This window comes from Phalacrocorax aristotelis, chromosome 2 (genome assembly GCF_949628215.1).
Source record: "Phalacrocorax aristotelis chromosome 2, bGulAri2.1, whole genome shotgun sequence".
NCBI classification, from domain to species: domain Eukaryota; kingdom Metazoa; phylum Chordata; class Aves; order Suliformes; family Phalacrocoracidae; genus Phalacrocorax; species Phalacrocorax aristotelis.
Window position 1 is genome coordinate 12,462,448 of NC_134277.1, and position 26,137 is coordinate 12,488,584.

Here is a 26,137-nt window from a genome sequence, read left to right on the forward strand (position 1 = left end):
ACAGACTCTGGGGCTGAAAGTCTCCTGACAGTCACAGGGGATCATTTGTGTTCACCTTTGTAGATGGACAGGCTCCTTAGATGGCTTCTATTTGACCCTGGCCCTCTCCAGCCACTCTTCTCAGGATATGACTTTCAGGACTCTGATCTGGAGTTCATAAACTGATGCAATCCGGATCAGCTTCATCTGAACACAGAGTGCTGAGTCATGGTGTGAGCAGGGCAACCCTTCGAGGCAGCCCCGGCTTTGGGGGTTAACACACAACATTTTATCTGAGAATGGGATGTAAAATCCAGCAGCGAGTCACAGGCAGGGAAAGCACAGATTTGCACAGTGAAAGCACATTTGAAGTAGAAAGCACACACTTGTCTTTCTGGGTACTCTTCTGTTCCCCAGCCTTTCTGAAAATTGCAGTGCACATCTCCCCATCGCATCACCTACCAAGGCAATGATCCAGCTCACGTGGTTGCAAGTGGATCCTGTTTAGATGAGAGCTCTGTCAAATGTGTGTGCATGAGAGCTTCAGCACAGCTGTAGGTTAATAGGCAAGCAGGAGGAAGACCCCATGTGGAGCAGATGCAATGGTGTGTTTCAGACCTAAAGGGAGTGTGGGATAAAACAGGAGCTGGGCTATCAAGGAGTCAATGGTACAAGGCAATACAGCATGTTAGCAAGAGACAGAGAAGCAGCCCAGGGAGAAGGGAGACAAGCCTTGGGGAAAATTCTGTTTGTCTCTTTGGCAATCTATGTAGTGAAAAAGTGCCTCTCTAGAAGAAAGATGGACAGTGAGGTAAAATCCTGCCACAGAAGGAAGAGTGGGGAAGTGGAGGATTTATTAGCTCTTTTTTTTTTAGGCAATTCATTTTGCTTTTCAAGAGGCTCTTTAAAAAAAAGGCAATGAGTCAAGAAGCCCTAAATTAGCTAGGAAGGCACTTCAGCAAATTAAGGGCTTGATTATTCTGTGGTTTGCCTTAGATTCAGGAGAAGGTGTAATATATGGAAGAAACATTACAGGGCTAGCTGCCCCCATGGCTGCAGCTCCACCTCATGAGCTGGAGCCTGTGTGCTGTAAAGGAAAACATCAGCCCCCTTGAAACTACCAGGAAACCCATGTTAACTTAGTGCTGTGATACTGCCCTCAGGAGAAGTCAGAAATCCAGGCATACCTTGCTTGGATGTACACAAAGCGGGAAGGCACTGGAAAGGAGATGTTCCAGCCTCCCTGACCTACAGCACTGACTTGAAGCAGGGGCAGAGGTGATTGTCTGAAGGAGCAATTAGAGAGTGGTGAGGACACTGGGAACAAGCTGTCTCTTCACCATATATCTGTCTACAATCCTGTGGATGACCTGAATGTCTTCTTTGCTTCAGCCTTTACTGCTAAGGCTGGTCCTCAGGCATCTCAGCCCCCAGAAGAGAGAGGAAAAGTCTGGAGAAAGGAAGACTTACCATCGGTTGAGAAGGATTGGGTCAGAGATAATGTAGGCAAAGTGGATCCTCACAAATCCACAGGCCCTGATGCAATGCACCTGCAAGTGGTGAGGGAGCTGGCGGATGTTCTTGCTAAGCCACTCTCCATCATCCTTGAAAGTTTGTGAAGGACAGGAGAGGTGCCCAAGGACTGGAGGAAAGCCAATGTCATTCCAGTCTTCAAAAAGGGTAAGAGGGAGGACCTGGGAAACTATAGGCCAGTCAGCCTCACCTCCATCCCTGGAAAGGTGATGGAACAGTTCATCCTGGAGGTCACCTCTGGGCATGTAGAGGACAAGAAGGTTATCAGAAGTAATCAACATGGATTCACCAAGGGAAGATCATGCTTGTCCAAATTGATAGCCTTCTGTGAAGGCGTGACTGGCTGGGTCGATGAAGGGAGAGCAGCGGATGTTGTCTATCTTGACTTCAGTAAAGCGTTCAACACTGTCTCCCATAACATCCTCACAGAAGCTAAGGAAGTGTGGGTTGGATGTTTGGAGAATGAGGTGGACAGAGAACTGGCTCAACAACAGAACTCAGAGGGTTGCGATCAATGGAGCAGAGTCTGGATGGAGGCCTGTCACTAGTGGTGTTCCCCAGGGGTCTGTGCTGGCTCCAGTCCTGTTCAACATATTCATCAGTGACCTGGACAATGGGATAGAGCGTGCCCTCAGCAAGTTCACTGATGATACCAAGCTGGGAGGAGTAGCTGATACACCACAAGGCTGTGCTGCCACCCAACGAGACCTGGACAGGCTGGAGCGCTGGGCTGAGGGGAACCTCATGAAATTCAGCCAGAGCAAGCGTAAGGTCCTGCCCCAGGGGAGGAACAACCCCATGCACCAGCACAGGCTGGGGGCTGAACTACTGGAAAGCGGCTCTGTTGAGAAGGGCCTGGGAGTGCTGGTGGACAACAAGTCGACCATGAGGCAGCACTGTGCCCTTGTGGCCAAGAAGGCCAACAGTGTCCTGGGCTGCATTAAAAGGAGTGCGGCCAGCAGGTCGAGGGAGGTTATTCTCCCCCTCTACTCTGCCCTAGTGAGGCCACATTTGGAGTGCTGTGTCCTATTTTGGGCCCCTGAGTTTAAGAAGGCCGTGGAACTGCTTGAGCAAGTCCAGCGGGGAGCTACCAAGATGATGAGGGGGCTGGAGCCTCTCCCTTATGAGGAAAGGCTGAGAGACCTGGGTTTGTTCAGCCTGCAGAAGAGAAGATTGAGGGGGGATTTCATCAATACCCATAAATATCTGAAGGGTGGGTGTCAAGAGGGATGGGGCCAGACTCATTTCAATAGTGCCCAATGACAGGAGAAGGGGCAGTGGGCACAAGTTGGAACACAGGAAGTTCCACCTCAATATGAGAAAAAACTCCTTTCCTGTGCGGGTGCCAGAGCAGCGGCACAGGCTGCCCAGGGAGGCTGCGGAGTCCCTTCCCTGGAGACATTCAAAACCCTCCTGGACATGGTCCTGTGCCCCCTGCTCTGGGTGTCCCTGCTCAAGCAGTGGGGTTGGACAAGATGATCTCCAGGGGTCCCTTCCAACCCCTACCATTCTGTAATTCTGTAACCGTGGAAAATGACGAAGAAAAAAGAGTCTTGGGAAGGAGACTGGCTGGAGAGAAGGAGCCAGGACAAACCCATTAAAACTCTCACAGCTCTCTGAAACCCCTCTGGCATTTCCCAGCCTCCTTTTTCTGCAACGTCACTGACCCTGGCTGGTCTCCTTTCCTGCTGTCACTCACTCCTGCACCACTCCCCTCAGATTCCTCCCCTACTGTCTTGGATTGTACCAGCCTCTCCCAAAGCTTCAACTTCACTTGAATCCCCCTGTAGGTTCTTCCAGCTTCCTGACCTACAGGCACCAAAAAGAGTTAGAAAACCCCTCCTTGCTCAGAGTAGTTCTGGTCCAGCTGGGTTTTGCCTTTCTTTTAGAACTGGCTAAGGATGTATCAACAAACAAGTCAGCTCACCTCTGATGCAAGAAGGGTGTTGTTGTAAACCAATGCGAGATTTTTCTCTTTTTGTCCCTAATCTCTTACTTTCCTGCATGAACCTGGCATGGCTGTGGGCTCCCTGGATCTATCCTCTGCATTGCAGCTGTTCACATGAACCACAGTAAGGTCAGACTTTTACACATGCTGCTAACTTGGTACGCTGCACTATCCCCTAAGAAGTAAACTGGGTTTCAAGTGCATGCTAGCTTATCTCCTCCCTTACCAGAACAAAGCTCATAAGACGGAAATGTAAGGCCTCCCTGAGGGTGCTGGGAAGACACGGTGGATAATAGGAAATTTTTGGAAAGAGATTTGAGAGGTGGATTTTACTCACGCCCTATATTGATAAAGGCTTATCATATTCCTTCGCAAAACCAGAAACCACATGGTGAGACACCGTTTTTAAATGTTAATGCATCTTTAGAGAACAATCAGTAACGTTTGATGGCTTGTGCTAGCTCTAGGAGAGGCTTCTTTGTTGTTTAAGAAATGAAACAGCATTCATCTGAAGTTTCTTGTCATTACTGGATGAAAGAAAGGTTATTTCTTTAGTAAAAAAAAATAAAAAAGAGAAGATCTGAATGATAAATGTTATAAAATACTGATCTTCCCAGATGTCTCTGGGATAATATAAGCTAAAAGGAAATTCTTATCCTGCTGAAGGACAGCTTTTGGCAACGTGGCTTTTTATACAGTGCTAAATGATTTTAAGAGCACAGGACAAAGCCAGAAGGATCTACTTAAAACAGTGAAATGCAAAACAGATGTAGTGCCCCTTCAAGTCTTGCTGCTGGATCACTGTCTAACCTTGGGTAAACCACACAGCCCTTTCTGCCTCGGCTTCTGCACTGGGACAATAATTCGTGTAATAACCTATATAAAAAGTATTTTTGTGACCACCTACAGGTTTACTGTAAGAGTGTCAGGTGTTGCATGGCTATGTATTTTTAAACATGGCTTCCTGTATATACTGTTATCTAAACAAGCATTCTTTCTTTAGCTGGCAGGTTTATGTGCTTTTTGAAGCAATCCATGGACCAAGTAGGGTTCACCTCCAGGTTTCAGATGCATATCAGTAGGCAGTGCTGGCTGTCAGCAGCCCAAAGCACCCGTTTCCTCAGGCATGAATGAGCAGAATCCATCCTGGATAGTCTTTGGTTGTTCTTGAGAATGGACCACATTTTTAATATAATTACAGATTTTGGTGCTTCCAATTCTGATGTCAAGTAAGGGGTGCCCCAGGAAGGGTGCCTTCTGTAAAACATGAAGGCCTTTAACCAAATATAAAGCCTTTTTAGATATCTCTTGATACACACATAAAGTGGGAGGCCAAAATCACTATTAAGTTTTGATATTCATGGGCACTGCCTTTTTTATTTTTAATTCTGTTTTTAAGATGATGCTATGTCTCCTCATTTCACTACCTCATCAGTGATTATTTTGTTGATTTACTGTTTTTTTCCCTTTAAACATTTACATGCTTTTCTTCATTTTATAAACTCTGCTGACAGAATGTAGAAATCATGTCAGGTAAGGAAGTGTATTTCCTTTCTGAATAGGTGCATTCTGCTTTCACACCCCGGCAAGCTACTGTTTCACACATGACAAAAAGATTCCAGTCAGGGGAGAATAATACCTAATCGTTAATAAATAACTTGTACAAATAAGAGCCAGGAGTGGAACTACTGTCTGATGGATTTGCCTGTGAGGAAGTCAGGTCGTTGTGTGACCTTGGATGATTAATTTTACATTCCTGTGCCTATGCTTCGTCCTCTATCCATTCTTCTGCCTTGCCTGCTTCACATTCAAGGTAGTCAGGGCAAGGATATTTCTCATTATATGTACTTTCAGCAGCCAGCACTATGGGTATTACAGCACTGTAAAATGCACGTATGAGAAGCAATACCCAAGGGCAGAGATAAGAGTGCACCTTGTGCATTGTGCATTTGATCATGGAGTGACAGACATGTGTGATAACAAGCCACAGACTTCTTGAGTCCCCTGTCCCTTGTTGGGGGTGTATCGTATCGTATTGAATTGTATCACCGTATTGTATCATCGCTCTACCTCAGACTACAGCCGCTGCAGCCTGGACAGCTCAGGTTTGGTGTAAATGCAGCCCTTCAACCCCTATGTACTGCCTAAATGTTGAGAAAAGTCTATGCATCCCCAACTGGAGACCTGATCCACTGGTCCAGCCCGTGGCTGTGGCTCCAAGTATCTCTTAGATCATGATGACCTTTCCCAAGGCACTTATTTACTGTTAGGGTTGCATTTCCTGCTAGGCTGTTGGGGATGTATTCCCTAGCAGAGCTACTGAGTCTCAGCCATGCAGAGCCATCTCCCACTGCCTTGCCCAGCTCTGATTTTCCCTGCACACCTTCCCCCAGTATACGGGACCAAGCAGCAGTCGCACAGGCACACACATGCCACACAGCCCACAGTGTTTCTACTCTTGAGTGGAACACATTTTCTGCAAGCAAACAAAGAAAGAAGGACTGATCTTAAAAAAAAAAAAAAAAGAAAAGGAATAAAGCCCACACAGAGGGGAAAAAGGAGAGGGAAGGTTTTTTTTTTTCTTACAGTCGGTTGTGATTTCGTAGGGGGAGTTGAGGCGTGCGTCTCCGCAGGGTGAAGTGCTCACGTACAGGTGGAACAGGATGTTCTCCCGCAGCCTGTAGCCTCCCTCTTTTAATCGCACGAAGATTGATCGCTCCCAGTCTTCTCGCTGTTTGCTGTGATCACAAAAGAGGTTCCAGGTCATTTGTTACATGCCAAATCAGAAACATTTCTGCTCTCTCTCTCTCTGTTTTTCTCCCTCTGTTTGTTTGTTTTTATTAGCACCTGGCATCATATATTTTGCCTAGTGACAACAAGAGAAAAACAATAAGCTTCTCCAAGTGAAGAAATGTGTGAAGAGGGTCAAAACTGTCAAAGTGATTTTGGCTTGCTTACCTAGAATATATTCTAATGATAAAACGCAGATTTTTGAAGGGTAACTTTCCTTCCTCACATGCATGGAATCATAAACACATTGATTTTAAAGAGGTTCTGGTGCATGAGGAAAGGAAAAGTTCTCTTAGGCTCTTATGTGAACAAATCAGCTCTTCTCATCACAGTGCTTAGGCATGTGTTTAAATCCCATTAACATCACTGCAACCGAGTTGCGTGTTTATGTGCTCCACTGAAAAGGGCCTCTAATGAAGCACCCAGATTTTATGACCCCTGCCAATGGTCCCTGTTCCCCAGGTATTGCTTTTCTTCCCCATTCAATCAGAGGCACCTATGAGTGCTCTGATTAAGCCAGCAACATCTTCTTGGTCACTTGGCACTTTTAGAAATCAGAAGCCATCCTGAAAAGTGAGCACAAAACTTGTGTGGGCTTTCCTCAGCTGATTTGAAAAAGATATTTATTAAGATGAAGCTTTTATCTTCGCAGTGGTTCAGCAGCTAGATGGGGACACAGTGCATATATTCCATTAGCAACAGCTGCCTGGGAGGCCAAACCCTCCCAGTCCTGCAGTTTGCAGCAATAGCTTGCATTAAGGCTATGCTGCCATGCGGTTCCTCAGATGATTTACATTTGGGAAGACATGGGTGATTTCTCTGACAGACAGCTGCCTCTAGTATGTACATTTGGGTGATGTTTACGATTATAGTTTTGAAGGTGAAATGTGTTAGTGAAATTATGATGAGACTCCTTTCCCTTTGATGCCCTGGTCCTTCCCTCAAATACTCAAGGGTCTTTTTGCAGGAATATCTCTGAACAGAACAGCACCTGCAGGTAATGATTTTCCTAGGAGGCTCTTAATAAGGCAGAATCCTACCCATTTAATTCACTGTAGGACAGCCCATTAACCAAGGCGATTTCTGCTGCTTTCTCTGCCTCCTGTCAGTGTAAACAGGGGTGCTTTCTACTCAGCCTCGGAGCAAGTCCTTGGTGGCTTTAGTCCAAGCTGCCTCTGCTTGTTTTCTCCTGGTATAGCCTCTGTGCTATTGAAGCTGTTTGGCTGTCACTCTTCCATGGTTTGGGTGTTTTGTCATTTTTTGATGCCGGGATGCGTTTGCTGTCAGGAGGAATTTACAGGCACATTAGCTCGCCTGTCAGGGACAGGGAGCCACATCAGCTGCTGAGCCGGGGCTGCCACATGCAGCTTCTTCATTTTCTGCTGGCTGTGGTGGAATTTCCCAACTGCACTAATTATATTATCACCCTGATACAAACATCTGAAATAATAAAATACCTGTAAGTCCTGCTGCTTGGACTTTAGAGCAACTGCAGTTAGTTTTAAATAATTCACTGCAAAATCAGCTGGGAGAATACAAAGCTGTGCAGTCCTTATACCTGCTGTTATTATGTTAAACCTCACTAGAGTGGGGGGCAGTTTGCATTACTTAGAAACAGTTGCTATGTAGGGTTGGAGCAGTCAGTCTTTGGGCTGGATTTCAGGAGTTCATAGTAATCAGCACCTGTCCTGTTTTTACTGGTTATTGTTTTTCACTGATTAACCTTACTCTCTTCCCTCTCCCTGAGTACCAAGAAGGGTCTGCTACCAGTGTAGCTGATGGGTTGGGTGATAGACAGTTGCTCTAAAAATAGATGGCAGGGCTGGAGGGCAAGGCAGCTTGACTCTTCCTCCAGGAGGATGAGATCCTCCATATCACATATGGTCCTGACCTGCCTTTGGGATGGTTTTCTGGGAGCTGAACTCAAACACAAAATTCATTCCTGTACAGTGGCTTAATAGATTTAATAACAAAACTCTGAGACTACTGTTATGAAAAAGTTTGCGATGCAATATCATCTACGGTGGCTTTGCAGAGAGTCTTGTGCATGGGAAGCTTGGGGATTTCAGACCTCAGGGAGATCCAAGGACCTTTTAAAACTGGGCCAAGTGGAGCATGAGATACACTTCTGTAAAGTCACTTCTACCCCAGCCCCTGTACACTCCTGCCTTCCCTCTAGGATAGTTGTTTTTGACTTGTCCTGGGGAGAATGAGTTTGCAGTAGCAGTCCTCTGCAATGCCACTTTGCACAGCCTTACACACCTATACGAAGCAATGAAGAGAGAAGCCCACAAATATCAGTCATTATTAGAGTAACTTCTACATGCTGGCAGTAGCTGAAAGAACAGAATTTGTCCTTAAAACTTTGCCTGTTATGAATTTCTGCAGAAGAGTTAGGCTTTGAGGCTGATTCAAGAGGAACATTTAAGAATACGCGAAATTCTAATCTTGTGCTTAAGTTCATTATTTAGCATAACATGCATATGTTTTGAGCTAACTTCAAGAAGATTTAAGAATGTACTTATGGTTTAATATATGCAAAGCATTTTGCTGAAACGAGGCCTTACTCTAAAAGAGATGCAGAGGAGTTGTTTCTAGCATGTAAACGTACACCTGGGAAGTTTCTAGTACTATACGGTACAGCATGGCATCCTAGAGAAACTAACAGCAGACTTAAAAGGGAAGGAGCTATGTCCATTGAGAGGCTAGTAGGACAAAAGCAAGAAACAGTAGATGTATAACAAGCAGCTGGTTTTCCTGGAAAAAACTTAACTGGACTGGATGAAGACTATTCCTTGAGTTTTATGTATAAAATAAACAGTGGTTTACATCTGACTCGCTGGAAGAACTTAGCTTCTGTTAAAATCATCCTTCTGGCACCTGCAGGGCCACTACAGCAGCAAGACTGCTATGGTGCTGATTTATTTTAATAATAGCCTATTAGTTTTATTTTTATGTAAAAAAGAAAAGTTGGATTTTCTTTTCTTCCCTATTGGCCAGTTGATATAAATAATCCCACTGAAATCAATGTGAATTTTACTGCCATCTTTGCAAGAGAATCAGACTATGGTATCCGTGTACTTTTTGATGATGATTCTTAGAAAAAGCTTCTCAAAAGGTCTTTCTTGAGCTTCTTTTGTACATCAGAAAATTTATGTCTTACTTTTCATCTTTTTCGTGAAAGTCTTGAGAACTGGAGGATTATGGTTGCCATAAAAATTAAAGCTGGGAGGGCTAAGGGTTTTAATCAGACTGGTTAGAAGATGTCAGGTTTTTGTTGTGCTTTTAGCTTTTATTTAACCCAAGCTCTAGACAACGAATTGTTGAAAGAAAGTTTTCTTTTGAAGTATTTGTGACTCTTGCTTCTTAGAGAGGCTAAAGTACCCATTCTGGAACTCTCTTTCCCAAGAAAAGCCAGGAAAGTCACACCTCTAACGTTTAGCAATATGAAGAGAAGGGAAAAAAAGTAATTTACATATTGGCATAACTTTGGCTTGTGGATGGGATTCTTCTACTATTTAAATATCTAAAGGAGTCACCCTATGTTCTCTTTATAGAAATGGAAAAAAATTTGTCCCAGTACATGGCAATTCATCACACCCACAATAGATACTTGAACAGGTCTGCTGAGTCCCACTCCAGAGATGCCCATCTTTCTTCACTGGCAATAAAAAGAGCCCTGGAGATCTAGTGCACACTCGACTTACTAACTTTCAGCCATCTCAAGCAAGGTGTCAAGAAGCAAATTCAACTCAGTGCATCCACCTCTCCCGGGCATTAATCCTGACTCTTGCTTTCTCCAACCTGCTTGTCCCACCTGTTTGAAGCCTTCATGAGTTCAGTGGCAGTATTTTTAAATTCTGGAAAAGTGATTCCTTTTCAAGGACAACATCATATAGGAAAATAATTCTTGTGCTGGAGGTTCTTGAAGTTTGAAATCCAGCTGTGGAGATCAATTTGAGCAGGTGGACTTGGTGGGAGGAAGATATGTGGAAAATAGGGAATACTCTCCACAGAATAAACTTGCCTGTTCCATAGGAAAGGATGGAAAATATAAGATTTTTGAGGCAAGAACTATGCTTTCATTCTTTTTTTGTGTTAGGGAACCATCTTTTTGGTTTCAGTTCATATATGAGTTTGTACAACAGATTCCTGACCTGGAAAAGAACTTTAATTTGGGCTAGGCTAATGCAAATGCATAACAACATAGAAACCACGTTTGTGTTTCCTCCAAGCCTGAGGAGCTGGTGTGCAGGAGCCCCAGTGAAGCTGAGTGTCTGTCCTAAAAAAGTGCCCTTTTAGCTATGCAGTAGCACCATGTGATTTCTCTACCAGTGGGAGTTATCTCTCTATTTTTAGAGAAAAAAGGGTGAACGTGACTTTAATGTGCAGAAAATGCATTTTTTATTTCATTTGAGCACCCCCATTTTCTTGCCATATGACAAAGTTCTCAATGATGGCATAAATCTGAGTGTAGCAATAAATGGTAGAACTGAAGAATATATTATAACACACAGTTTTGCTTCCCCGTGGACTTTAAGAAAGTAAAATCTGATTTGACAATATCTGCAGCTCTGTCTTTCAAAGGTGTTTAGCCTTGACAGCTTTGTTTGAGCTTTTTATCATGTGTACTGGTCAGGGAAGCAGTGGTGTCTGCTCTTGGCTGAACAGAGAGTGATTTGAAGTTATTGCAAACAGAGCTTGTGCTGCACTGAGGATTTTCTTAACGAAAGACTGTTAACATTGATCCAAATAAAATAATAATATGACTGAACATGTGAGGGAGGTGGATCAATATAATAGTTTAAGATACATTGGTAGCACTTGTTTCTCAAGAGACTGGAGTGCAAAGCAGGTACTAGGGTTGCTACACTGCTGAAAACATAATAATTTAATGTAAACTTGAAAGCAATTCAGATTGAAATGGAGAGAATATTGTTTTTTATTAAATCCTTCAAGGCTCTTGCCTCCTTTTGTTAGCCCAGCTCATCTACTCAATACTCTTGCCTTCAACCCCAGCCTGAAGTGAAAATAACCGTTATTCTTATTACCATTGCTTCAGTGCAACAGTATCTTGGGTGCTGACAAGAACACGCAATCCTGCTCAGGTTAATCCTGTGTCTGTGACCTGATGCAAAACCTTCTGATATCGAAGGGAGTTTTTGCACTGAAGTTAATGGCCTTCAGGTAAAATCACATGAAAATGCAAGCAAGAATGGAGGGCAGAAGAATGACCTATAGATAAGGGATTTTTATTTGTTTTCTTTCCTTGCTTCACTCCTTGGTTCCTCCCATATAATGAATTCCACCTCAGCTTCACTTCTTCTCAGTTTTCACAGGACCATAGGATAATTCAGATTGGATAGGACCTCAGGTCTCTAGCCCAACCTTCTGCTCAGAGCAGTTTATCAGGTTGCTCAGGTTTTTGTCCACTCAGGTTTTGAAAACCTGTGATTCAGGAGGGAGATTGTACAACCCTGCAGGGTGACCTGTTCCACTGCTTGCCTATTCCCATGGGGACAGTTTGTCCTAATATTCAGACTAAGCTTCTCTTGTTTCAGTATGTGCCTGTTGTCTGTCTTCTTCTTCACCTTGGTAAAGATGCCAGCTCCATTGTATTGTTGACATATGTTCTGCTGGGTCCACCATCCCATCTCCAGGCTGACCAGGCCCAGCTCCCTCAGCTGCTCCACACAGGCCAAGTACTCCAGCCCCTGAGCATCCAGGTGACCTCTGCTGAGCCTGCTTCAGATGGCTGATGTCCTTCCTGAATTGGGGGACCCAAAACTGCACATGGTATTGTAGATGTTGTCTGAGTGCTGAGTAGCGGGGGATGATCAAATCCTTTAGCTGACTCTTCAAACAGCTGAGGATCCTGTTGACCTTCTTTGCTGTCAGCCATACTGCTGTCTCACATTCAGCTTGCTGTTTGCTTACAAACCCTGTCCCTTTTCAGCATCCCTGCTCCCTGGCCAGTAAGGCTCCAGCCTGTGTTGTTGCAGGTGATTCTTTCCTCCTTTGTGCGGGACTTTCTGTTTGTTCTTGTTGAGTTTTCTGCCAAAGTTCCTGCTGGCCCAGTCCTCCAGCCTGTACAGATGGCAGCCCAGTCCTCAAGCACATCAACTGGTCCTCACTACAATTTGGTGTCCTCTGCAAAGCTTATAAGCAAGCACTACATAGCCTTTTCCAGATTGTTGGCAGTCGTGATTAGTGGGGCCCCAGGATGGACCTCTGCGGTACCCGACTTGTTACCAGCTTCCAGGCTGTGTATAACCTATTGACCATTTAAATGGTAACAAGGTGGGTTTGGCTGAAAACAGGAACAATAATTCCTCTGTAATGACTCTACATGCTATAACATTTTAAACCGTCATAAAGGAGTGAGTGATAGCATCTTGCACTTTGACACAAAGTTTACTGTACTGTTAACACTCATTGGTTCCCTAGTGAGTCAATGAAGGCATTAATGATCAATAAATCACTTCCTAGAGATATTTCATCAGCAGCAAGGAAGAAAGGAAAGTGTCTGCAGTGAGCAAAATGACCCCCTTCCAGTCTCTGGCTAGTGAATGATGCTAATAAGCCTGCACGTAAAGATTTGTACAAAATCATCAGGCTTCATAAAACCCAACTTTATGAGTCATATCTAATAGCTACTGAAAGAAAATCAGCTGAAGGAGCTTATGACCTGACGCTCTAGACTAACTCTCTCATTTTTTTCAGTGCAGTGTATTGGTTCTTCATCAGCCAAAGCTTAGAAAAAACAACATGAAACAAATAGTTCAAATGTCTGGATGATGGATCTGTTCCACTGAAAGCCATATAACATTCCCCAAGCATCAACAGAATTCAGTTACCTTAAGTGTAGCTCCAGCTGTGAGTAGAGGAAGTGAACAAATGCCCTTCTTGCCACAATTTCTGCATGGCAGTCGTTGACCGCAAGCCCTTGGTCGTTAATGTATTCCCCATTTATACATTTGGTACCTGATGACAGCACAATAACCTGAGCTTGCCTGATGTCCAAACCTGTAGGAAGAAAAACAAAAGGGCTGTGAAATTGCTGGGGGTGAGTATGATATCATAATTGTTAAAGATCTCACAGCTTTGATGTGACAGCCTAGACAGCCCTAATGGGATGCTTGCAAAGGTGATGATATGGCCTTTAGAATATGCAGGAATCTCACATCTCTGTGTTATTAGAATAATAAGAGCTTTATTTCAGTCTTGCTGCTAATTCCAAGATAAAAGCTTGCCATGAAGTTTACTTGTTAAATCAGTAACTACATCATAGGAGAGCACATGCTGTAGGGAGGTAATAAAGATCTCCTGCAGTGCTGATAAATGACCAGGTTTTTATGAGCTGTTGACGATATTTTCTGGTGGGAGCACACACTCCCTCTAATGTTAGGTTTCATTGCTGTTGCACTATAAGTACTAAATAAAATGCAAGTAACACTTTTGGTGTTGGTCTTTAAAAATCTCAGAGAACAAACAGATCTGACTTTCAGTCCAGCTTCCTTTTTGTTTCTCCAAGAGCAGCTACATTGGTGCCTCTTCCACTGTGGTCCCAAGGGCAGAGAATTCATCACTGAGACCAGCTTTGTTTCTCCATTTCCTCTCCAGGCAATGGTGATGGCAGTTGAAAGACATGCCTTTCTTGGTCCATAGACACTTTCTAGGATTAAATCCTGTTTTCTTTTGAGTCAGTGACAAAATGCTTACAGACTTCAACAGGGTTTTGCTCTAAAATGTAGCTCATTCAACCCTGTGGACAATTTCAAAGAACAGTTGAGAATGAACCGAGCCCAAACTGAAATAACCTGTTGAACAGCACATTTCAGGATACATCTCTCTGAATACCAAAGAACAGACACCAGCTCTTGGGAAAAAGGATTTTTCTGGCTGACAGGTGCTTCCTTTAGATGTGACAAAGTAGCCTAAGAGTGTTGGACTGTGTTTGACAGCTGTATATGACTGTGTGTAGACAAACACATGCACAATATAGCAAGTCAGACTGCTGAGGTTGCCATAGTTGTGCCCATGCAGTGCCACCTGAGATGGCCTTGGCATCCTGCCTAACCTCTGGTTGCTGCTCTGGGGAGGTGGGGGTAGCCAGGAGGTTCTGCACCCTCCTCATGTGTCTCACATGGACATCCATAAGGTGACTCAGTGGAAACGGATGCCTGTGTTTAAGTAACTGAATCAAGCCCCTAAAGTCTGACAAGTCTATGACTAAGGCAGGCCTGAGGCTGCAAGTACCCATAGGGGGAGTGGAAACAATCTCACCTTGGGCCATGGTGATGCTGTTTCTATGATCCTATGATAATTCATAAAGAAGCTTTAGGAGTTATTTTATAGAGTCAGCAATATTACATTTTTCTTATGATGAAGCCTACTAAGTGGCAGAAAAAACGAGAAATTGCAGAGATTTTCTGAGTTGGAAGGACCATGCTTGGGGCCATGTTCTCTCATAAGATCCATTGGTGTGATATGAGAACACAGCTGAATGGAGAAGGAAAGCCAATTTTAAACGTAAAGGGCTGGTGCTGCCAGTGATGTCCCGGTTTATAAATAGGACCAATAATACTTCGTAATCTCCACACCGCTGGGGCTAGTGGTGGATGACATGTTATAGCACTGTTGCTACGCTTAATGTATATAATAGCAAAGGATACCAAAATTATCTCATGCCTATATCAATATGATAGCTAAATCAGTGGCCCCAAAAGTTAAGTAATATTGTGGCATTGCAACATTGTGACATTTGTAGCAGAGGTATAATTGTGAAAATTTTGGTTAATCACACCTGACCCCCAGTTGTGACAGTTTCAGACAGAAGTTGTTCTAGGTACTAGTGACAAAGTACAAATCACTGTATGCCTGTGCCAGAAGTTTAATCTCTATTTATTACTAGAAATGTGGCCCTAACAGAGTGCTTATGAGTATTTTTTTTTTTAAATAGAGAGCTGGCAACTTAGAAAACCCAAGAGGTGAAGATAGGAGCACATGGGAGAATGCAGTGGAGAAATGCAATTACAAAGTGTTTGCACTTATTCCTGTTTTATTAGCTGATAAAAAGTTGAGGTGGACAAATGGGTCCTCCTCTACAAATAAAGTTATTTATACTCTGTACATTAGAATTGCTTTGATGTCACTTTGATTTCAGGTCACTGCTTTCATGAGAAAAGTAATAGGTCTCCCAGATCAGGCACATGTACATCTAGCTACCTGTGTCCTTCACATTGACTAACACCAGACATTTCATGAGGTGCTGCCTGCAACAGAGGTGTTTGAGTCCCACTCAGCTTCTCAAAAAGTGGTGTACACTTTCCTCAACAGTATATAGTATTTTCCTTGGTTTGAAGGTTCATGATAAGAATCAGCTATTTTAAAGTTCTATTTTATTTATTTACCAATGTACACAGAGTCTTATTCTCCTCAGCTCAGCAGAAGTACATCAGCAAGAGGCAATTCCCTCATTCAGAAACCCATGAGCCTCTCCGCCTTCCATCCTGCACCTGAGGACCTCCATCAATACTCCTCAGGCCAGTGAGACTGCCTGCTTCCTTCTCTCAGTATTAGCATACCGCTAATGTGCCTCCTCATCTACCCTTTCACCTTATAGTCAAAGCACCAGGCTCTGCAAACACAGAGCAAAGCATGTGGGGAAGCCGTCCTGCTCTCCAGCAGCTGTACCTTACTCACGCCCCCCAATCAGTCCAGCACATGGTGTGATGCCTTTTATTATTTCAAACATTTTATCCATAAGTAAGCTTAACTCTTTCTCTTTTGTAGCATGAGTGTCAGATAATGAATGCACCCAGGATTTTCTGTAAGGTCTGGATGTATTGTGAAATTAAACACAAAGGCACCCAGCACCTATCGATACAGCAATAATATGAACACCTCTGATGATGTTTGCTATCACAATGTCCACTCATACAGTAACAGCAAGTGTGCTTGGGGTGATCATTTTTGGGTGAATTAACTCCATATGTTGGCTTTCAGTGATATGAGGCTCCAGTAGGTAGTCACATGTGGACAGAGCCTGGGGCACCTGCCAGTCCTGGCAAGCTGTATGTGTTTGCAGAACATCACTTAGATGTTGCCCGGGGCTGGAGGCAATGGTTTCCAAGAATTTGCAGAACCGGTCTGCGCGTTAAACATTAAAAGCCTCTATGTGTTTTCCATTTGCAATGACAGAAAATAATCCATGTTCCTCCGTGCTCAGAAATACCCAAGAGTTATGTCTCACTACTATAGCACTCAGAAACACAGGTGTACATGACTTATGCATTAGCTCTGAAATATTTACACCTCACTGGGGAGCCAAACGGGGAAAGTGATCTGTGACCAATGCAGCACCATTCACTGCTGCATGTGAGGGCACCCAGCATGATGAGAAATACTTCCAGCAACCTGACAGTTGCCCGATGTGTTCAGGAGCATATATGCTAACAGATTGTCCTCTTGCATGCCTTGTTTTGTACATAGATAGAGTTGGAGGCTTATCCCCTGTGAACTGCTTGATATTATTTCCAGTGAACACAGGAGGAATTTCTCTCTGAGAATAAGACATATGATGCCTACTTGACGAAGGCAAATTTTAACATTGACTGATCACATTGACATTTCAGGCAGCATTTCCAACTCTTGAACCTAGATACTTGAGCAGTGATTCAGAATTAATAGGCACTTCTGTACATTTGTATATTTTGCATAAAAACAGCCATTACTAACTCTTGTAATTAATGCTTACTTCCTGCTTTATTTTGCCTGCAGAATACTTCCAATTTCTCACGTGAGTTCTATTTATGAATGTCAAGCTACCTCCTAAACATTGATTAATTTAACCTCAGATGTGTGGCAGATCTAGACTGATCACATCATCAAGTTGTGCCTAGGAAAGCTACAGCACTGGGTGTGTCAAATTCCTAAACTAGCCCTAACCTGGCACCGTCAGCCGTACGCCGCCTTCCCTGCTTAGGGGTGTACCGCAGGGTATGACCCTAGATGAGGATTGCTTTTGGCAAGACCCATGTTCTTACTGAGACAATCTCAGATGAAAGACCCAGGGATCTATCTGTGTTCAGGCCATTTGACAAACAAGAAGAAATGAGCTACATTATTATGACCTTAACTCCTGACCCACTGATTGTCATAGTTCATGAGGCATTTCTTTCCCTCGCTGCCTTCTGTGAAGTAATGTTTGAGGAGGCATTAGGTTAAAAGTAACTAGTGAACGATTTATAACAGGTACCTGCATTAGGTTTCTATTATTTGCCTAAAGACTCCTAATAGTTTTCAATTTGAAAAGGAAATGGAGCAGGGGAAAGGAAACTGGGGAGCTGTGTCAGCATACCAGCTGGGTCCTGGCTAATGCTGTGTTGACGTGATGGGGACAGCCGGGAGAGCAGGAAGGGAATTCACCATGTTTTATTTTCAGTAATTCTGCCAATTAATTATTTGCATTATGAAACAAAGATGTACCCATAAATGACTCACTGTTTTTGATCACAGATTCAGTCTAATGATCTGGTGAGGTAACGAACCTTTCTCGTGCTCCTCTGAAAGCCTGAGCCCCCCCCACCTGGGTCCAGCAGGCAGGGTCTCCTCTCACAGCCAGGCAGGGGGGACCTCAACCCCACTAATGTTCATTTTTTTGCGCATCAGGGAAAGTCCAGACTTTCACGTCATAGCTGAGCCATTGAAAAGAAAATGGGTTTTATTATGAGCCATTTTCAGTTTGGTGACACCAGCGGTGGGATTCATTTCAGCTATTCTGGATAACTAGAGTTGAGATGTCTGTAGCTGAGCTAATTGTTGTAGGCTCTCTTTATAGTCAATGGAGAGGAACGTCCCTGGGAGGTGACTCATCTGGCCTCTTTTAGCTATTTGCTTTTGGATAGTCTGAATTACACCTCAATATCACCAGCTTCTCTTCATGAACTCTGAAGACCTGTAGACAGCCAGCAGAAGTACAGCTTTCTACACTGTAGATGGCTGCTTGTGGGAAGATTTCTCTTATTGTAAGTAACCAAATACTATGTGCAAATCAAAACACCCCAAATCATAAGATGCCTAGCAGAACAATTCTGGTGCCTTTTATATTTTTTTCCTGTTTTTTAAACTTTTTGACGTAATTTTTTCAGTTTTTTCCCCACAACAATTAAGGATAACCGTATTAATGTTAATATATTCATGGATGGTCGTATTGCCTTGAGCTGGGCTATTACACACATAAAACAAACAATACTGTCTTCCCTACATGATCTCTCAAAACCTCAGTCTTGCTGCCACAAAACTTGCAACAGAAATTATTCAGAAAGATGCTGACAGAAGAGACAGTAAGCAAGAAAGATATAAAAGTTTGCTCAGCAAATAAGTTGGACGTGGAGAACTGGCTGGCATCTTATGGACTACAGTTATGAGCTGTGCTTTTAAAGCAGTCATGGCCATAAATGCAAACTGTCTACACCCATCTGCTTTGAGACACTGCTCTACCAATAAAACCAGAGAGTTTTGGCTAGTCTAATCAATGTTTCTACTGACTTTAATAGAGTTACTCTCACTTCTAGTGTGCTGTGATCATTAAGGCCTTCCATAATACAGAATTTGTAGCCCTGCATATTTATGTGTTGGAAAAAGAAAATCAAAATCACTAAGTAATTGCAAGAGGTGTTGACTGTTACGCGCAATCAGAAAACTGCGTTTGCTGACATGAAATCTGAATCATACCGACTGAATATCAGAGAACTTCTCTGAAATTCAGTAGGTTTAATTCATATTGAACAGGATGGAGTTTGCAACTGCTAATGCCAGCATACAACTGGGATCACACTTTGGCTTCTCAGCAGCTGGCACAACACGTAGAGAAACACCAGTCAGTATGCAAACGTCTATTTCGCTGCATGTTTTAGACCCTGCTAGCGGTAATGAAATATATCTTCTTTTTCAACCTGACACCGTGAAGACAACTCACTGCTTGGAATATATTCATTTTAAATTAGAAAAAATAATCACAAAAATTGGGTTTGATTAATTAAAAAAACCCACCTTTTTTATTGGGTTGGAGGCAACTGACACAAATCCTATGCAGTAAAAAGGAAAGCCAGAAATAATGATAGTGTAACATCAGCCCTTGTGAATAATTCATGGGGTACAATTTCATGTAATTTTAAATGGTGCTGCTTCTCTCTCTGATAAGCAATAATTTTATGCTCTTTCTTTACCTTTTTTAACAAATCAGTCAAAAGCATTGTCTATTGTTATCAGCAAAAAAGTGTATTTGGAATAATTTTCAAGGCTAGAGCTCTGATCACAGAGGAGTTTGGGTTTGTTTTTTTTTAATACCCTCTACTCGTAGCTGAATAAGTTCAGGTTTCCATTTCAGGTTTGTTTAGGGAAGGAAAATTTCTTGATGCTACATAACACTGACAAGTCCCGCATTATTTTCTGTTATCTTCTTCCCTGGCAGCTCTACCATGTCCTTAGAATGGCTTTAATTTTATAATAAGAGGTAGTCAAGACATGAAAAGGCAGTGATGCTGGAAAAGCTGCCTGTGGGGATATGCTGTGGGCACAGTCCTGCACCCCACTGCCCCAAGGCAGGTCCCTGAGCCAGTGCAGAGCCCTGCAGGGGACTGCAATGCCAGGCTGCAGGCTGTGCTCGCTGCCCTTGTGTAGGCAATGTCGCACTCAAAATACTTCTGCAAAAGAGGCAAAGAGCTCTTCTCCCCATCTCTTACCTGAAGAAAAGCAGGAAAAGGACACGTTTCTCTGAAAAGGAGCTGAAACAGTTGTCCCTGTTAATGCTTGCACAGGGGTAGGTCTGTGGTTAGAAGTGATGGATGTTCTTACCCAGGTCCGTCAGCCTGTGCTCCCTCCATTTGGCCCATAACTTGGTGATGCATCTACAAATCCCTCTTTGCTGAGGTTTCAAGAGGAGTAAAATGAAGATGCATGTGTGAGGAGGGAGCTATGGATCAAGGGACTGGTGTGTGTGGCATGGTGTACCCTGCCCATCAGCTGGAATGTAGAGTATGCACTCCTGACGCAGGGGAGCTCTGCTGTCCCCAGCTCTGCGTGGAGAACAAAACCACACTCATGAATCAAAAAAAATGAATATGTACCCATAAGAGAAGAATTATGCACAGCAGGCATGATTAACAGTATGCATATAGTTATTAACAGTTTACATTTATCTGCCAGCCATAAAGACTCTGCTGCAGCTCATTTTCTTCACTTCATTTTCTGCTGTACCAATGGTGGTGATTGTGATCATTTTAGTGACAAACGGGAGCCTGGGACTTCAGTGAGCACCTTGGCTGTATCCCATAGCTCGCAACTGGGTGTCCCGAGGAGCAACCCTGAGGTAGATGGGAGCGGCTGATGCAAAGAAGTATCTGACTAAAAAACTAGGAAGGAAGAAGCGTGTTAAAGACTTATGAAACATAATAGCGGAAGTCTGAAAAAAGGGCAAGTAAACAACGAGCAAAAATTAGGAATAAAGAAGTTGCTAGCCGTGAGGTTAAAGATATTTAGGGGTATAAATAGAACGTAGTCTTTGAAATGCTGGAGTTGTACAGGGATTTATTTTCCTGACATCAAACTGTGGGTTATGTGAAAGTGAATGTATTGTATTTCCATGGAAAGAGAAGGTGTAGAGGCAGCCTCTGAGAGCCTCGTATTTTCCTCCTTTATAAATGTGTTGGGTAATCCTGCCTCTGACTGCGCTGCCCAGGGAAGGTTATTCTCTGCAGCGTTCTTCATCTTTGACAGTGAACAAGCAGGGGCAGAGGCGCAGTCCCTCTCTACCCTGATCTCTCTGTGCAGGGTATTGTCTGAAAGTGGCCGTGGATCTCCTTTCATGGCCAGGTACAGTAAACTTCCCCCAATGTCACGGGGTGTTTCTTTGTGAACAAATTCCAAATTCAGTTCCTCCAAAAAAAAAATCCCTTACTGCCACAATCCAGTTTTGAACTGCTCAATCACAGCAGTTGTATGCCTGAAAAGGACCCTTGCACTAATCCATTCTGCAAGACATTCCTATGCAGGTCTTTCCAGTAAGTTTCAATCACAGGGGAAAATTCCCAGCCCCAAAAAAATGGAGAAGAGATTGCCAAAGTGGAGGTGAATAAGAAAATGGGGGTGGGGGTGGAAGAAACTGCTGAGGGCTGCAGAGGAGAGTGACCCAGCAGGAAAGGGTACAAAAATTAAATATGTAAACCTTTGTTAAGTGACTCCTATGAAAGTGGTGTAAGTGCCTCCAAGTATCTGAAGGGTGCAAACTCCAAGGACAGATGTGGGTACTGAATGGGCAATTTATGGCAGTATAACTGAAGACCTGGGATGAAATCACAGAAAATAAAAGTCAGGCTGAATAACTGGTGAGAATTATTAACAATGAGATCTATTAGATGAGAATGGTCTCCCAAGGTAGCATTGAAAGCCCCATTGCTAATTGATTCATTTCAATCTATACCGGCAAAAGCACTCAGGAACGCACCATGGGGAGCAATCTTGCATTTGCAGGGAAATGGATTGGATAACTTAGTGGTCTTTCCCAGTTCTAATTTCTATGGCCCATTTCTCTTCTCCCCTTAGTGGACGGAAAGGATGAAATCCCATCAGCTTTGTTTCTGGGGAGTATGGAAGAAGACAGTGCTGTGCTTGCAAGCATCAGTGTCTTTTGCCTTCCCTTCCTCAATGTGGGCTTTGGAAATCTGGAGGGGGAGATGGCACAGTCAGCCCAGGCCCCTGCATGCCTCATCCCCATGCCAAATCCACAAGGATTTTTTTTTTTAACCTAAATTGATAGTGGCAGAATCAATGTTATTTGAGGGTCCTTTCCTTTCATGCAAGTTTGAACACTGTTTTTGTCCTCAGGAGAAGAGCTGTGTAGGTGCTTCAGATAATTACTGATTTTAAAGCATGACTGAACTATATTTTCCCTGCCAGGTTGTGCTGGTTTTGGCTGGGGTAATTTTCTTCATAGTAACTAGTACAGGGCTATGTGATGGATTTGTGCTGGAAACAGTGTTAATAATACTGGCATGTTTTATTTACTGCTGAGCAGTGCTTGCACAGAGTCATGGCCTTTTCTGCTCCTCACCACACCCCACCAAGGGAGGCTGGGGGTACACAAGTGGTTGGAAGGGGACACAGCCGGGACAGCTGACCCCAACTGACCAGAGGGATACCCCATTCCTTATGATGTCATGCTCAGCAATGAAATGAGGGGGAAGGTTGACGGTTGGGGCACTGCTTGGGGACTGGCTGGGCATCGGTTTGTTGGCGGTGAGCAATTGTGTTTGTCTGCATCACTTGTTTTTCTGGGGTTTTATTTCTCTCTTTGTTATTTTCCTTTTAATTGCTATTATTATTATTATTGATTTTATTTTATTTTATTTTATTTTATTTTATTTTATTTTATTTTATTTTATTTTATTTTATTTTATTTTATTTTATTTTATTTTATTTTATTTTATTTTAATTATTAAAGTATTCTTATCTCAACCCATGAGTTTTCTGACATTTACCTCTCCAGATCCCTTTCTGCCATCTTGCTGTGGGGGGAGCGAGTGAGCAGCTGTGTGGTGCTTAGTTGCCAGCTGAGGTTAAACCACAACACAGGTCCTGAGCGCAGACGTCTGTTTTGCTCTAATAAATGCTATGCCACTGATATCTGAGCATTAAGTAAATTGGCAGTTTTATATTCTAGGGAGATCCTTAACTGCAGTGAGAAAGGATGAAATCCTGAACGTGGATTTTGGCAGATAAGCACAGGAGGAACTTACCTTAAGTGTACGTGCTTTGAAAAATCTTCTTTCCTTACTACGTCAGTAAAGTAACAGTGATGGTTGATGCCACTTAGCCTTTACTCACACAAGAAACTTCTGTTTTTAGGATGAGATGTGCTGTTTGTATTGAGATTGGGACAATTTTCAGTTTGGCTTATCACACAGCGGAATGAAAGTCTGAACCTTCCAGCTCCTTGCTTCACATACTTAAGGATGGAAACAGAAGTGCCTATTTTTCATTTCTATTTTTTGTGTTAATTATTTTATCCGTCCTTGTGGCCAATGCAATTACATGTGACACAATGCCAGGGCCTTACCTGCATCCAGGTTTTGAAAGGTGTCAGTTCTTATTTCAGTCACAAATATTCTTCAAACAACAAGAACCACAAGCTAAGTCTAGAGATAGTAAATGGTCTGGGATAAAAGCCTCCGTGCCTGAGAAGAGCTAGCTGCTCTGATTTGGCAACCAGAATGACCAATGGGCATAGCGAGGAGGAAGACATTTGTTGTTGGATCTGCCCAGAAGTAGTGCTTGAGACACCCACAGCTTGTGCAGCAGGTGAAAATGGGGGCTCAATTCCCTTCCCAAGCTGGGTCATTCTTCCATGGGAGAGCCTAAAACTGCTGATAGGAGAGGGTTTTCCCCTGTTTTTGCTGAACCTGTGCTACCAAACAGCTAAGAGGACAGAGTTAGGTTAGTCAATAACAGCAGTGAAGGGCTGTGCGATGTGCTGGTTGGGGTGCACACCTCCAAAAGTGAAGCCCTGATTCTGTACTTGCTCCCGGCTGGTGCATTCATTTTATCTAATTTCTGTTTAGTGTAAAATATATAATCAGACCTGGACAGATGACCTTGAACCTGTTTTCCCCACTCTGTGCAAGTGCAGCAGGCTACAGGGCTGTGTCCCATCTCATATTTTCTGTGTCTAAGCAATGTACCTTGAACTATTTTCTGTTCCTTAGCACTGATATGACAGAAGAAATGAAGAAACGCCCAACATTGCTCTTGTAGGGGGAGTGCTTGCAGTGGCGTGCCTAAGCCCATATTTTAAAATAAGTGATGAACATGGTGGAGCCAGAATTGTAAAACCTCAGATGTCCTTTGAGGGGGAACCTAAATCTGTTGGGCTGCAGGGATTCCAGTCTGCCCATTATAGGTCCATGTTACAAAATCCAAGAATAGACTTGCAGCTGTGGAAAAGAGATGCCCTTAAAGAGTTCAAAATTATTTAGAGACAATCTGAAGATTATTGGTTTAAGGTTTTTAACCAGAGGAAAACAGATTTCTGAGCAAGAGCGCATTATATGGTTTCTAACTACATATCCTTTTACCTGTTTTAAAATATTTTGGGAAAACCTGTCATGTGGTGGTGATGTGTCAGCCTGGTCACATGTAAGAAGTGGATAAGGTTTCCAAGATGTCAGATGACTTTCTGCCACATCCTTAAGAGCATCAGGCAACACAAGGTGAAGAGACCTCATGAGATTTTTCAAAAGCATGTCAGCAGTTTGGGCATCCAATTTCCATCTTGGGAATCTAAGTGTCATTGAAACCCCAAGACTCACTGGGAGCAGGCTTTTAGCATCCATCTAACCATGCAAATGGGACTCGAGAGCCTAAATTACTCCTGTGAGTCTCTTCTTTGAAGGATCTTCCCTGGACACTATCTGTAAATTATTCACAGTTCCTCTAACTGGTCTGGCTACTTGAATCCCACTTGGGATGGAGCAGGCTGACACTCTGCATGGGGCCTGAACTTTCTACTGCATTTTACTACTTTACAACTTTCCTATTTAAACTAAGGATCAGAAATCAATTGGCCATCAATATTCCTGATTGAACTTAGATGTCAGGCTTAATGAGTCTTAATATGACTGTAAAGATCCATGGAGACATATTGTCAACTTTACTTTTTTTCTGTTATTCCACTTCGCAATTATTAAGATCCGTTCCATGAGATACGGATGATAATTTCCCATCTTTTATCACAGCATGAAATCTCTATTTAGGGCTTTTTTGTCCAGTTCATCTTTATTTCATACAAGATAACAGAGAAGACCTCCTAGTTTGCTTTTAACATCAAAATGATTGTCAGCCTTAAAAAAAAGATAGAAGAAGAGAGAAAATTGAAGTGAGAAATCAACTCTTAACCTTTTTCTATGAATGCCACGCTCCTGTGAAAAGGACTGAACTTTCTTAATGTTTCATTTTTAACAGAAAGCATGACAAAAAGTTCCTATCAGTATTTAAACTGCTAAGATTTGTCAAACACAAATGGGAAAATAGTGTTTAAATAGCAGTCTCATTTTGTCTGTAATGATTATGGGAGGTTTTTTTTGCAAAAAGGGCATCAGCAATAATAGATCATCTCTGCACTGAGTGACAGGAATTCTTTACTGCGTCCAGTGATTTCAGGTAGAGCACACATGTATGCCCATATCTGTTCAGGGCTGGCAAAGGCAAACTGTCCATAGTGTAAATAAACAGTGCAAATGCTGCCTGCCTTTAGATCACAGCACGTGGTGTGCAGCTCACACCTCCACCTCCCACCCTGCGCTGCCATGGGCAGGGGCTTCCTATCTCCCAGCTCCGGGGGACGGGCAGCACTGTCCGCACCCTCTCCTCGATGACCCAGTAAAGCTGGTATTCCTGCCTGGTGACCCATGGCGGGACCTTTGCCCAGTCCTGCAAGAGCTGCTTCTCGCCAGTGGCTCCTCAGCCTCCTGTCACCTAATAATCTTTGACCCCATCTGTTGAGGATGGGGGTATGTGACAGTGCTGCAGTTTTGCATTTTTTGGCCTGTGTTAGAAAATAATAGCTTGCTTGCCTTTAATTTTTCCAACTGTATCAACTGGCATTGATGATGGTGATGATGGTGATGATGATTATTATTATTACTATTTCTCCCTGCAAACTTCTCAGTTAAAAGGTACATCAGACCAGAGGGTGAAAATAAGATGTCCCAATTGCACCTGAGAGAGAGAGTCACATAAGAAGGGGGGAGCTGGTAGGCAGCAAGAAACATTATGTCCAGTTATTGTTGCACACCCTGAAATTAAATATTGGTTGATCCTGGCCAACAG

At 43.2% G+C, this 26,137-nt stretch overlaps 1 protein-coding gene across 2 annotated transcripts in view; it reads right to left on the reverse strand.

Annotated features, from left to right (window-relative positions):
• The window catches only part of ADARB2 (adenosine deaminase RNA specific B2 (inactive)), a 323,206-nt gene that overhangs the window by 36,342 nt on the left and 260,727 nt on the right, over nt 1-26,137 (reverse strand). For both annotated transcript variants that reach the window (XM_075082413.1, XM_075082412.1), the window contains 2 exons: nt 13,108-13,276; nt 6,047-6,198 (listed from right to left, as the gene is read on the reverse strand). In XM_075082413.1, the coding sequence (XP_074938514.1) occupies nt 6,047-6,198; nt 13,108-13,276 (321 nt within the window). The remainder of the gene's footprint in view (nt 1-6,046; nt 6,199-13,107; nt 13,277-26,137) is intronic.